The sequence below is a fragment of the Ochotona princeps genome, chromosome 15 (genome assembly GCF_030435755.1).
Source record: "Ochotona princeps isolate mOchPri1 chromosome 15, mOchPri1.hap1, whole genome shotgun sequence".
NCBI classification, from domain to species: Eukaryota; Metazoa; Chordata; class Mammalia; order Lagomorpha; family Ochotonidae; genus Ochotona; species Ochotona princeps.
This window is the reverse complement of record NC_080846.1, coordinates 3,991,637-4,004,920: the sequence shown is the minus strand read 5'-3', so window position 1 is coordinate 4,004,920 and position 13,284 is coordinate 3,991,637. Positions and strand designations below refer to the sequence as shown.

Sequence of the window (13,284 nt, the reverse complement as noted above, 5' to 3'; positions counted from 1 at the left end):
TTTACTAAACAGCAACTTTATTGGCGAGCTGAGGGAGCCAGTCTCGTCCTGCCCCTCCCTCACAGCGGTTCCGGCCTGGACGGCCTTCTCCAGGTAGGAGAGCCAATCACACTATCCATGAGGCCAGAGCACTATTCCTAATCACAAAGATTCCGAATCCTGATGCAGAAGCCAGAGTCCTGACGAGTGTCCGCGCCCCTCATGTCGGGGCTCAGGAGGCCAGCCGAGCGCTCAGCAACATCCGCGGGGCTGTGGGACTGAGGCAGAGGCCAGCAGGCTGCAGGAAATCACCCTAAGAGAAGTGACTGAGAGGGCCTGGAAACTGGCGTTGAGATGGCACTTTGGGTTTGGTGTGGGCACGTGGATGAGCGGGCCCGAGGCAGCAGAGTCCTGCCCACCTGCCCTCAGCGTGCCGTGGCTCCAGGGTCTGGGCTCCGGGGGCGGCCACAGCCTGTCACACGGCCCAGCCCTTCACAACTGGGATGTCTCTATGCTCTTGATGGGATACAGGTACCACATCACGACCCCTGAAGGGTTGATGATCACTGTGAAGTTGGTTTCATCCCGGAGGCCGCTGATGACGTCACCTGAGAAGACATCCTGGGCCTGTGGTGGGTGGGGAGGGATGTTACCCAGGCCTGCAATTTGGCCTGTCTACCCAGCATGCCCTTTGCAAGTGGGGACCCTACTCCCCCTGCCACCCCTCCACGGGCAAAAGGAACAGTAGCCTCGACATAGATGGAGAAGCTTGAGGAATGTGCTAGCAAAGGCTGGCCGACTAGGGGAGCAGCACGGCTTTGGAGGTTCCAGGGACTCATTTCTGTAGCCAGTGTGGTCGGCACAGTCTAAGCATACAGATGCAGCAGACAGCTCCAGCCCTCTAGTGCCACAGGCACCTGCCAGAGGCCCGAGGCTCTTGGCTCTGGGAGAGCACAGATAAGCAAGGAGAGGCCCCTGGGAGAAGCCAAAGTGCTCACCTCATAGACCTTGGAGCCGGTGTAGTTCAGCTGCGACAGGGAGGAGTGGTAGCGGTAAGGCATGTCCGTCCTGCGGCTGAAGAAGACCAGGGCACTGGCCTCTCCGGACAGCGGCCGCTTGAACACTTCAATGTGAGATTTTTCCTGGGCACACAAGGTGGCTACTGGTGGGGGTCCCTTGCTCAAATCCCCTTTCTGGCTCTCCTGAGCTTTGAGTCCCTCTAGCCCACAGCTGCTGCCCACACTGAGGTTTGGGCAGGAAGCCACAGCTCTACAGGCCTCTGCTGCCCTAACACCCCGTCCTTCCCTGACTCAGCAGGTGCTCACTGCTGCCTTCTTGGGGACTGGTCCCTTGCCATGACCCAGGGCCTGCCTCTTGAGCTCAGAGGACAACAGAGGGACACACACTCCTAACGAGGCAGTGACGGCACGGCATGCATGTGAGAGCCGACCCCAGCAGCTGCCACCACTGACGTGGAGGGCACTGTCCAGAGGATAAAGGGATGCTGCTCCGGAGGCTACACGGTGAGGCTGGCCGCCTTCTAGAAGGTTGCTTGGGCTGACTCTTGCCATCAGCTCCTCCTCTAGGCATCACGGGTTCTATAGGTGCCTTCTTCTGTAGATTTTTGTGCTCCAGAGTTGGGGACTTAAGTTAACAGTAAAGCTTCTGGGGCAAGCTGCCGGGCTCCAGCAAGTCCCCGTTGCTTCCTGCTGGTGTGACCTCAGGGTAGTTACCAAAACTTCCATAGTTTCCCTTTCCTTCATATGCAAAATGAGGAATGAGAGCCTGCCTTGCTGAGAAACTGTAACCTAGAAAGCTTGGCACCCAGTAGGTGCTTAGCAGATACCAGCAGTAGCAGCAGTATTGGTTAAAACTCGAGAGAGAAGCCCTTGTTTTCAGCAGCTCTGTACCTTGGTGTCCCCTGTGCACTTGCAAGTAGCACCTTCCTCCCCATCCCACACCCTGCTGCTGGCCCAGCTCTCACTCTGGCCAGGCAGAGGGTTGTCAGCTACACGTCCCCAGGAGGGGTGGCCCCGGGGCAGCTGAGTCAACATCAGACCCAACCCTTCTCTTTCCCACTCACCGTCACCCCCAGTACCTTAAGAATCCTGCGTCCCTGGATACCCAAGGGATCCTGGTTGATTTTGATCATGAGTGGATTCTGCAGGATGTCCATGTTCTGGGGTGAGATAGTACGCAGGTCTGTGGACATGAATAGGGGGGCTGCCAGGATCGTCCACAAGGCCATTTGGGACCGGGCTTGCTCGAAGCTGAGTCCAAAGTTCCCTATGAGCAGCTGGGGGCAGAGAAAAGGAGCGGTCAGCCCTGTCCTTTCCAGGGAGGTGTGCACTGGGGCCAACCCCAAACTTGCAGTCATGGCAAGAGCAGCCAGGAATGGGGGGAATGATGGCTTTGTGTGTGAGGGCCTGGCTCAGCAGGGCCATGTGGCCGTGGGGCCAAGCCTGTCATTTCCCACCTGAATATCAGCTTTTCCACCATCAGCAACGTGGCCCTAAGTGTTGTGGTCATATCACACGATCAAATGACAAGTTGATGCATTAAGACATGCAAGTCAAGGGCACCCCAGGTAGCAGTGCAGGCAACCTGGGCATGGTTCCTGCACCTGCACCTGGTCGCCTACCTGCTGAATGAACCAAGGCAGACACGTGACCCGAGGCCAGCTAAGCCACAGCCAAGCATACTCACTGCTAATGCACAATGGTGTCTAGTGTCAGCCATTTAACTAAGGGTTAGATGATATACCCTGTTTGGCCACTGGGCCTGAGGAAACTAGGTACAAATAGAAAATATGAAGGCAAGTGGAAAGCCCTGCAGCTGGGACATGCAGAACTGTGAGACAGTCATTGCAGAAGTCACCCAGGAGCCCTTCTGCACACCCCCACCGCCTTTTCAGGTCCAGGTGACTCTGCTCCTCGTCCAACAAGCCGCTGAAGAGAGGACTCTGCCTGCTGCCCAGGTGCAATGACACTCCTGCCCTCTGGGCAGGCTCAACCCCGCACCCATTTCCTCTCTATTCTGTCCCCCAGAAAGTCCTCTCTCCTTTAACTAGCCACCTTCTAAAATCCTAAAACCTACCACAGCACTGGGTCTGTGCCAGACCCTGTGCCAAGTGTTTTAGAGGTGGCTACCACAGTCCTTCTCAGCTTTTCAATCAAAAATCCAAGGTCCAGAAAAACAAAACAACAAAAACAACAAAGTGACTTGCCCAAGGCAAGCGGCAGAGCTGCAGCCAATGCCAAAGGAGGCCCATTTCTGCCCCTCCAGGCTGCCCTCTGCCTGGCTTAATATTTGCAATTACTGTAAGCATCGCCGGCAATAAATCCTTGTTAACTGGAAGAACAGAGACCTATAAAACTAAGGGACTGGGAGGAAGGCAGCGCACTGGCACCGTGGGTGGGCTGCACAGCAAGGCAGGAGGCAGAGGAAGGCGGTTGCAGGGCCAGGCAGGGCAGGGATCTGCCAAGGACAGTGAGGACAGGGCACTGAGCAGGAACCATCGGTGGATGGGACACTGAGAGGGACAGAGAGAGCAGGTGTCATCGCAATGTAACCTGCAGACCGACAGCATCTCAGGTCAGGGCCGGCCACTATGGAGGAAACACCACAACTGCCGGGAGAGCTGGTCAACAATGGGCATTCCCAGGCCCCCCAGCCCTGAACATTCTGATGCAAAAAGGGGGTGGGTCCCCCGAATGCACCAGGGAACCAGCATCTAGGGCTGGTCTGGAGCAACTGACGCAGGGGTGCATTTTAGAACTGCTGACCTAGGACCTGGCAGTGTGCGTCCGGGAAGGAAGTGAGCCCCGGGCTGTGGGGAGCGGTACCATGTCTGGGTCGTTCCAGCTCCCAGGGCCAGCCACTGGCTGCAGGACGTCCTGGTACTTCACAAACCAGTCCACGATGGACAGCACACTTCCCCAGGAGTCCTGGATGTCATCGTAGTTGCGCCAGAGGTTGCAGATGTCAGCCAGAAGGCTGTAGTTCACCTGCATGTCGGGAAGGCAGTGCTTAGGACCAAAGGCACGCGCTATTGTCCAGGACCCCACCCTGCCCTGCCCCGGAGACTGGAGGCAGGAAGGGCGATGGCAGTGAGCCCACCGTCTGTCCAGGAGGATGAAGGCCTCTGAGAGGGTAGTCCTGCTGTGGAACCACCCAGCTCCATCCCAAAGCCTGCCCACTCCACCCTCTCATTCCAGCTGAGGTCAAGCTCAAAGTATGGGCCGGGGCTCACACACCCGCTACCCTCAGTGACTGCCACGCTGGCCAGCCTTCTCCCTCAGGTCTCTCCTGTGTCCAGTGTCGTGAGAGGCCCCAGGCAAGGTGACCCCAGGTCCTTCTGAGGCCTGCCCCATCGGTCTGACCTCACCAGCCTTGTGGCTCTCCTGGACCACTAGGCAGTGGACGCTGTGTGCCAGCACCTGTGCCTCTGCTGACTCGGATCCCACCTGGCAAGGGCCCAGGGTGATGAAAGTCCCTCCTTCCGGAGCACATAGGGTTCCCACACATCAGCACTTGGGTCCCCATGGTGAGAGGCGAGGGGGTCCCAATGTAGGACTGACCTTGGGGGGGAGGCCCCCCTCATAGGCTGGCCAGCTGCAGGAGAAGGCGATGGGGCGGCCTGTGGCATTCAGGGCGGCAGACATCTTGGGGTACCCTGAGGAGAGCCCAGGGCTTGCTTTAGGGACTGAAGAGGCACTCCAGGGCTTCACCCTAAACCTTCCCCTGTTGATGGTGAGGACACGGAGGCTGTGAGAGGATGTCCCTTCCCCCATACCGAGAGGTCCCAACACATGGAGGGGCCGTGGTGCCACCCCATCTTCTGGAGGCCTGGGAGTCTCGCTCCCTGTAGGTCCCGGGAGAGGGCAGACAGGAGCCAGCCCTGCGTGGGGCCATGTGAGGCTGGGGCCAGCGGCAGGCTCTCAAGGTCAGCTCTCACTGGCCGTGGAGCTCACCCAGGCTCCGCTCCTCAAACGTGGAGAAGCAGCCGTCGAGCTTCAGCATGTCCACCTTCCAGCTGGCAAAGGTCTTCGCATCCAGGTCCACCTTGTCCAGCGTGGTGCCTGGGTAACCCATGCAGGTGAAGTTGCCCATGTCCTCGTAGATGCCCAGCTTCAGGCCCAGGGAGTGAGCCTGGCGCGGGTGGAGGACATGGAGCTTAGAAGCATCATCAGGCAGCCTCTCACAGGTACATTTATCCAACACCACCCCACTTGTCCCTCTGGGAAAGGAGGAAGTCGAAGCTGTGGGCCACTTCTCCCTCCAAAGCACACTTCCTCCCATGAGCTGGGATCGGCTCAGTAACAGGAACCTCCCTGGGGCCCAGGTCCCTCTCAGGTGCTCGTGGGTGGCCTTCCCACCAGAGTGGTCCAGATATGAGGCCGCAGTGTGGGACCAGGGCAGTGCTCACATAGTCGGCCAGGAAGGCGATGCCGTGGGGGAAGCGCTTGGAGTCAGGCACGAGCCGGCCCTGGTCATCACGGCCGCCGATCCAGCAGTCGTCGATGTTGAGGTACACGTAGCCCAGGTCCCGCCATCCGTCCTGGGCCAGCCGGTCAGCCATCTCCATGAAGAGCCGCTCACTGAGGAGGGAGGGGGATAGGGCAGCTCAGCGGCCTGGCCTGCCCTCCTCCTCCCTGTGGCCAGTGAAATCTGGGCCCTGGGGACATGGCCTCGCTGAGTCAGGTAACAATGCGCAGCATAGCCACGGCCTGGGTCCTGAGCCACGGAGCTGGGCGGGAGGGGAGAAAGAGCGTGGGCGCTAAGGACAAGGGGCGGGGTAGCACGTGAGGGCCGGGCTGGCCTCTGATGTCCCCTCCCGATGGGCCCACAGAGGCCTCAGGCAGCCCAGGAGGGCACAGTCAGATACCTGCCAGCAAGGGGGGGGCTCTCTGCTGACTGACCCAGCACGCCCTGCTCCCATGTGGCAGGGCCCTGGGTGAACCTAGGCAGGTGGGTGGGTCCCTTCCTGACCTGATGCAGTTCTTGGGGTCCTCATGACAGTCGATGTTGCAGCGGAAGCGTTCCCAGGCCAGCCAGCCCATGGGTGGCGTCCGCAGGAGCCCGTTCTCCAGCAGCAGCACCTGGCCCACCAGGGCCTGCAAGAACACTGCGGTGGGGACAGAGGTGTGGGCCTGGGGAGTGACTCAGAGGGCTTCCCACAGCCCTGGCCACCTGCTGTCTGCACCCCTGGGCCTGGAGGAGCACCAGCTCTGCCTGCAGGGGCTGTCGGGTGCATTTGGTGCCCACTAGCCGTGGCCACAGCAGGGCTGGAGTAGAAAAGCCTACAACCAGTGTCCTGTGCTCCCTCCAACCTGTCCACAGAACTGGACAGCACATTTGGCCAGGCTCCAGGTTCCCCGACAGACCCTCAGGAGGCCTCAGAGGGACTGCGAAGGGCAACAGGCAGGAGCCCCCACCCCACCCGCCCCATCTTGCTCATCCCAGCCAGCCCCCTCTTTCTAAAGCTTTGGGGCAGTTGCTGAGTGGCCTTCAAGGGGCTGACCTCAGCACAGGCTGAAGGCACACAGGGAGAGGGCTGAGGAAGGAAGAGGCTGGTCTGAAGGAGAACCGATCCCGGGTGGGTGGGTCACCTCCCTCCAGAGCCAGCTTGGAGAAGAGAGGAACCTGTCGCCCCACAAACCTCAACAGGGAAGCAGGGCCAGGTGTCTGCCGGCAGCAGCTCCCTCCCCCGGGCGCCCCTGCCCACGCTGGTACCTGTTTTCAGCAACATGCTTCTGGGGTCCTCACCGCACCTGCTTCGTTTTATCCGCTTTTCTATACTGAACTCCGGAAGCTAAGAAACATTAGGAGAGCATGAGGCGTGGTGCTCGCTCTCGGACCGCCCAGCGACCACAGCCACCCACTTCAGCCCCAGCCCTCATTCCCAGAGCCTGAAGGCGAGCGCCTGCTGCTCGGCGGGGCTCCGAGCCCCTAGGGGCGGCTCTCAGCGGGGTCGCGGCCAGAAAAGGACAGCGATCGACCCGAGGACACCCAGCAAGAATGGAGGCGCGGGGCCGGGGCCAGACTCCACCCGGCCACCCGTCTAGCTGCCCTGGTCCCCGACATCGACGGCCGCTCCGAGGCCCCGGGGAGGCCCGCACCTGCCTAGCAACCACCCGCACCCAGCGCCACCTTCGCTCTGTCCAGCCTGCTGCCGCTCCAGTCACCTGATTCGCTCGCTGCGTTCGGGTGGGGGCGGGGCCTTCCGGCGACGGGACGACCTATCAGAATCCCCTAGCAACGCCGGGCCCCGCCCCCGGGGCTCCCGCCCCGCCCCTCCGCAGCCGGCCCCGCCCTCCCGCAGTCCCGCCCCCGAAGCTCCCGTCCCGCGCGCTCCCGCGCTCGTGTGTGTGTGTGTGTGTCTCCCCCCCCCCCGTCCCCAGCGCCTTATCACAGGAAATGAGAGCGTGTCCCAAGGATGGGCCTTTGTAGCGGGGAGGGTGCCGGGCAGGGGATGGGAGACCACCAGCCAGGAGGAGGACCCAGCCCCACTGATGTCCCACCTGGAGACCGTTCCCACCGCCACTCTGCAGGCCCCTCCCTCAGACAGGTGCTTCTGGAGCAACTACTGGGAGCCCCGCTCTAGGCTGGCTATCCTGGGCCCTTCACCTGCTGGCCCCCGAAGCTCTAACAGGCACCTGCCACAGCAGGCTCAGGGACCAGCAGGGGCCCCCTGCCCCCAGCTCAGGCCTACACCCTGCCCCTGCTCGCTCCTCACCCCCACGCCAGCCTCTGGGCACTTCCTCTCCCTTCAGAACCTGGACACCTCTCCCTGCTGGCTGTCTCCCCATGCCTTGCCTGGGACACTGGCCTGTAGCAGCCTCTCTGTGGGTCCCCAGGCTCTACTGTGGGCTTTTCTCTGCAGAGTAAGTGGTCACAGCTCTCAGTCATCCACACAGCCTTGTCCCCCACCCACCCACTGACCCCACCGTCCCGACTTTCCGCCCCATGCCTCCTAACCGCTTTGTTTCCGTGCCAGTTCCTCAAACCCAACAGGCCACAGGGCCTTTGCACCAGCTGCCCACGTTCTGGAATGTTCTTCCTTGCTGGGGGGCACATCCAGCTCCCCCCTTTCCTTCCAGTGTCGGTGGGATGAGGCCCATGCTGCCACAGAGCCACTGTTCTCAGACCACCTAAATGAGTTAGTGCACAACCCACAGGAAACAAAAGCGCAGGTGTAGGGAACATACCGCACCCTGGAGCAAACGCCCACCTGAGTCCCAGGGAGGGACATTTGTACGACCCCAGGGGCGCCTCGGAACCACAAAAGAAAGCAAAGTGCGGAGAGAAGCCGGGTCAGGCTGCAGAAACTGAGCGCTCAGATGAGAAGCCACAAGGCCCGGGCCGAGGGGGAGCGACCCTGTGAAACCCCAGCCCTTCACCGCAGGCCCGTGCCTGCACAGGCTCAGAGCTGGGGAGGTGCCTGGCGTGGCGGGCCACGAGCTCCGGCACCCCCCGCGGCCCTGGGTTCGAGCTCTGGAGGCTCACTGCCCACCACCCACCCTCGTGCCTCAGTTTCCCTCCCGTGCGGCGCGGAAGGCGGCTTCGAGGGACTGCTCGGGCTGGTGAGGACCCGGGCGGGGGAGGGGCGGGGGGGCGGTAACCCGAGCTGCGCGGGCGGGGTCCCCCGGGTTCCCGCCGCCACGTTCACTCGCGGCCCGGGACGGAGGCGCAGGGGCCCGAGCCCGGAGCCCACCCTGCCGGCTGCCCCCCGGGGGCCTGGGCGCGCTCGGCGGCGGGAGGTGAGAGCGGGCCCGGCGCGCTCCGGGGGCGACGTGGCCGCGGGGGATGTGGCGGGAACAGCTCGGGGCGCCGGCGGGGAAACCGAGGCGGCAGCCCGCGCCCCGGGGTCTGGGGGGTGGGGCAGGCGCCGGGAGGACCCCCAGCTTAGCGGCGACCCCTGTTTCAAATGCGACAGGCGGGCCGAGGTGCCCCCGCGGCGACCACAGGCTGGACAGCCCCGCGCCCCCGCCCGGCGCGCGGCTGCTCCGACAAAAGAATCGGGGACAGCGCGGCGCGCGGGCGGAGGCCGGGGTGCCGTCCCGGCGCGCAGCCCTGGCGTCACGGGGACGGGCGCCCTTCCCCGGCCGGATGCGGGGGCCCCGGTGCGGGCCGGGCCGGACTCGGGCCGGACTCGGGACGTGCGGCCGGGACTCCTGGGGGGACTTTGGCCGCTCCTCCTGGCGCGGCCCCCTCCCCCGCCCGGCCTGGCTTCTCTTCGCGCTTGCGGTTCCCGCTTCCTTCCTCATTCCTTCGCTCATCACCCCTTTCCACCCCCTAGAGTGTGGGTTCCAGAGGGGAAGGGACTTGGTCTCTCCCACTGATGCTGTCCTCACTTCCTGCTGGATCTTGAGGGAGATAACGCACCCCGCCCCACACCTCAGCCAAGCCAGGTCTGCTCCACCCCACCAGAATCTCTAAGATTCTGCCGCTGGCCGCAGCACTGAACCCAGAAGTGAGGGGCCTGGTGGCCAGGTGAGGTCAGGCTTGCATGCTGGTCAGGCGTGAGCCTGCCCCTAATAGCTCCCAGATTAACAGAAAGACCATGAATCAGGAAGCTGGGAGGACATTTAACCCGAATCCAGCCTGGGGACAGGGAGCTGAGGTCTGAAGGATGAAGATCCAGGCAAGGGGGCCCGGTCCCTGGAGGGGCCCAGGGGTGCCTGGCCAGGGTGGATGGCTACTGGCCCTAGCAGGGGCCAGGGAAAGCTCCCGGTGGAGGTGGTGATTCCCCAGGGGCCTCTGAGGTTGGGAAGGAGTTTTCATCCTTTAGAATGGGGTTGACTCGGAGGCCTGGCTGGCCTGAGGCCCTCCTGCTGGAGGCTCCCCTGGCGGGGTGCGTTGAGGCCAGGACGCCCCTGGACAGTGTCAGGGAGTCAGACCCTGCGGCCTCGGGTAGTCCCCTCCATCGTCCTGGGACTTCATTTCCCACAGGTTCCATCAGGTACCACTGTCTTGTCATGTGTGGGGTCCTGGCTGGCCCAGTGTAGCTGTCCTTTCCAGCCACCCCCTGGCTGACCTTTGGGACCCAGAGAAGGCCCAGTCAGAGCCCTTGTTACAAGGTCGCTTGCCTCCCTCCGCCCCTGTTGGTGCTGCAGGGGCTGCAGGTTCTGGCCAGAGAACGGCAGGGATGGACAGTGGACAGCCAGTGAATGGGATGAATGGCAGGGATGAGCCCAGTGGACAGCCAGCAGAGGCCCAGGAGGACTGTGGGGTCTTGGCTTTGTCTTGGAGTGAGGCCCCCAGCACAGGGGCGGGCTTCTGTGTGCTTACTGTATACCATCACCCACTGGACCGCCTGGTCCCGCCCGTTTGTCCTTCCCTGGGAGTTCTGAGAAGTAGAGGTTTTGGCAGGAGCCTCCTGGCCCCTTTGAGAGAAAAGACAAGGTGGGCCCAAGTTCAAGAGGACAGAGCTGGTCAGCAGGGTCCTCAGGGATGGGGCCCAGGTGTGCCCCAGGGTCAGCGCCCTTCCCTCAGGGGCCCCTGGGCCCTAGGTGTGCCCCAGGGTCAGCGCCCTCCCCTCAGGGACCCCTGGGCCCTAGGTGTGCCCCAGGGTCAGCGCCCTCCCCTCAGGGACCCCTGGGCCCTAGGTGTGCCCCAGGGTCAGCGCCCTCCCCGCAGGGGCCCCTGGGTCCTAGGTGTGCCCCAGGGTCAGCGCCCTTCCCTCAGGGGCCCCTGGGTCCTAGGTGTGCCCCAGGGTCAGCGCCCTTCCCTCAGGGGCCCCTGGGTCCTCGGTGTGCCCCAGGGTCAGCGCCCTTCCCTCAGGGGCCCCTGGGTCCTCGGTGTGCCCCAGGGTCAGCACCCTTCCCTCAGGGGCCCCTGGGTCCTCAGTGTGCCCCATGGTCAGCGCACTTCCCTCTAATTCTCTTGTCATCTCTCTTGGTTGAAGCTCTCGCAGGAGTCATGAAGTTGAACGAGAGGAGCGTGGCCCACTATGCCCTCAGCGACTCCCCAGCAGACCACACAGGATTTTTGCGCACCTGGGGGGGTCCCGGAGCACCCCCCACCCTCAGCGGCACTGGCCGAACTTGCTGGTTTGTTCTCAAGGGCAACCTGCTGTTCTCCTTCGACAGCCGGGAGGGCCGGGCCCCGCTGAGCCTGGTGGTGCTGGAGGGCTGCACGGTGGAGCTGGCCGAGGCCCCCGTGCCGGAGGAGTTCGCCTTTGCCATCCGCTTTGACGCTCCGGGAGTGCGTCCACATGTGCTGGCTGCTGACGGGCCGGCGGCCCAGGAGGCCTGGGTGAAGGCGCTGTCCCGGGCCAGCTTTGGCTACATGCGCCTGGTGGTGCGCGAGCTAGAGAGCCAGCTGCAGGACGCCCGCCAGAGACTGGCCTTGTATCGCTGTTCATCCCACAGAGCCATGGCCAGCTTCGGCAGGCCCCAGGTTCCCGACCGCCGGTCTCCGGGCCTGCACAATGGCCATGTCCTTGCCAGGGACTTGAGCCCCAGGGGCTCCGTCGAGGAAGAGGGCGGCAGGCTGGGAGCTGAGAGAGAGCTGCGGGGCTCAGCTGGCCTCCTCCTGGGCAGAGGGCAGAGCCCTGTGTCCCCTGAGACCTCCTGCTTTGCCACTCTGCACAACTGGTACGGCCAGGAGATCATGGAGCTGAGGCGAGGGTGGCGGCGGCGGCAGGCCCGCCTGAGCCCGCCCGAGCTTGAGCGCCAGGACCGGTCCTGAACCCCGGGGAGGGGGGCAAGTCCAGTTAGGCCCCAGTCCTGCTGGTCAGGATGACGGGGGCCAGTGCCTTTTCCAGAGTTGAAGGTTTACTCATTTCCAACGTTGCCCTGGGGGATGTTGCACTTTCTTCTTGCATTTTAGGTGTTCTCCACATGGGCCTTCTGCCACCACATCACACTTTGCAGGCACGGAGGAACGGGAGAGGCCTTGAAGGGTGCAGCACTGCCCTGACATCCTGATATGGTCAAAAGGACGGACCTCCTGTCTTGTGGGGGCCTCTGGGATGCAGCTCCCCCTAGGGAGGGGTGGGAGGATTGGCCACGTGACTCCCCAAACTGCAGTTTGGGTTAGAAGTTTCTGGAGGCAGGGATCCTGCAGCCAGACGAGAGGCATTTGTTCTGTCCGGCAATGGCCTGTGGCTGCCCTGGTTGGGGGTGGTGCTGGCTAGCATCCTGGGATGGACTGCCTTCTTACGCCTGTGAGCAGAACCCTCAGTGCCCAGGCCCTCAGCAGCGGCCCCGGCTGGGGGGTTGGGGCTGGGGGGAAGGGAAAAAGACTTGGAGTGTAGTGTGTCCCCCCCCCGGGGTGCTGCTGCTAGTGACTGACAAATTCCTCAGTCTGGCTGGGCTCCCTGAAAAGCTCCTGAGACCACCTGGGAACTCCTCCGGTCAGCTGGTCACCCAGGATAGACTGGCCGAGACCCTAAGAATCTTAGTCTCTTGTTTTTGGGGAGGGGCGGTTGTGGAGTGGCTGGCCCACAGGGCCAAGGGCCAGGCCAGCTGATGCCCTAGGGAGTGGTCAGGGGTGCCCCTTCTTTGGGTGGTGACCTAGGAAGCCCACCAGAGCTCACTAGGCTTACTTCCTGCAGGCTTTTCTGGCCTTTGCTTTTGTTACCGGGGTCTGTGTGAGAGTGTAACACTATACAGTATCACGAATCTGACTCGGTTTGGTTGTTGCCATCACTGCTTCTACATATGCAGACACGAGGGCCAGCCGGCTGGCCGCCGACCCTGGTCCAAATCGGGCTTCATGTTGGTACGACCTCCACAATGCTTACTCTCTGGACACACGGAGCCCGCAGCCTCCCGCACCTGTCTTAGGCACAGATACCACAGCCCTTTGTTCTGTAATGATTGTTATGGTGGCTTTTTTTATATACGCTTTTTTATATACGATCAAAACATCTAAGTAAAGTTCTTTCCATTATGACGCAATTCGATTCCTTGCGCTTATCTCAGCTGTCGCAGAACGCCACCGCGCCTGGTCAAGAGTGTCGCGGGTGTGAGAACAATGACAGGAGGTCGCCCAGGCTCGCCGCGGGCCCCGCCCACCGGCGCACTGTCCCCGCCCACCGGGGCGCTGCCCCGCCCACCAGGGGAGCGTCAGTCACCTCGTGATGTCACCACGCTGAGTGGTGACGCACGCCCCTTCCCTGGGGCGGCAGGATTGCGGCTACTGCGCAGGCGTGAGGGCGGGGCTTCCCGCGCTCTCCGCCCAGCGTCGCGAGGCTAGCTCCCGGCCGGGCGGGCGGGGTCTGGGCGCCCAGGCAAGGGGCGGAGCTGGGAGATGGCGTCCGGAGCGGCTCGCTGGCTGGCCCTGGCACCCCTCCGA

At 62.9% G+C, this 13,284-nt stretch overlaps 2 protein-coding genes across 3 annotated transcripts; one reads left to right on the top strand and one right to left on the bottom strand.

Moving 5' to 3' along the window:
- On the bottom strand, window positions 1-7,190 carry NAGA (alpha-N-acetylgalactosaminidase). Of its 2 annotated transcripts, none has more exons than XM_004589461.2 (10): window positions 7,101-7,190; window positions 6,715-6,793; window positions 5,971-6,106; window positions 5,408-5,579; window positions 4,953-5,130; window positions 4,560-4,654; window positions 3,825-3,986; window positions 2,078-2,275; window positions 978-1,121; window positions 1-606 (listed from the first exon to the last, which is right to left on the bottom strand). In XM_004589461.2, exons 2-10 carry the CDS (start codon window positions 6,728-6,730, stop codon window positions 472-474), a joined length of 1,236 nt encoding a protein of 411 aa, XP_004589518.2. In that variant the 5' UTR covers window positions 6,731-6,793; window positions 7,101-7,190; the 3' UTR covers window positions 1-471. The 2 variants fall into 2 exon arrangements, with proteins under 2 accessions (XP_004589518.2, XP_058529539.1); XM_058673556.1 differs by lacking the exon at window positions 7,101-7,190 and adding an exon at window positions 6,981-7,092.
- Window positions 7,191-8,632: 1,442 nt separating this feature from the next.
- PHETA2 (PH domain containing endocytic trafficking adaptor 2) lies at window positions 8,633-12,270 on the top strand. The gene is made up of 2 exons (XM_058673433.1): window positions 8,633-8,741; window positions 10,889-12,270. The coding sequence occupies exon 2, from the start codon at window positions 10,903-10,905 to the stop codon at window positions 11,671-11,673; it is 771 nt and encodes a 256-aa protein (XP_058529416.1). The 5' UTR covers window positions 8,633-8,741; window positions 10,889-10,902; the 3' UTR covers window positions 11,674-12,270.
- The last annotated feature ends 1,014 nt before the right edge of the window (window positions 12,271-13,284 follow it).

What these genes read in the sequence shown, in the direction of transcription:
- NAGA (XM_004589461.2), bottom strand. An exon ending in GACCCCAAGAACTGCATCAG is followed by an intron (nt 5,580 to 5,970) that starts GTCAGGAAGGGA and finishes CTCCCTCCTCAG; the next exon opens with TGAGCGGCTCTTCATGGAGA. An exon ending in CCGGCTCCAAGGTCTATGAG is followed by an intron (nt 607 to 977) that starts GTGAGCACTTTG and finishes CACCCACCACAG; the next exon opens with GCCCAGGATGTCTTCTCAGG.
- PHETA2 (XM_058673433.1), top strand. Translation starts at nt 10,903, where the DNA reads ATGAAGTTGAACGAGAGGAGCGTGGCCCACTATGCCCTCAGCGACTCC.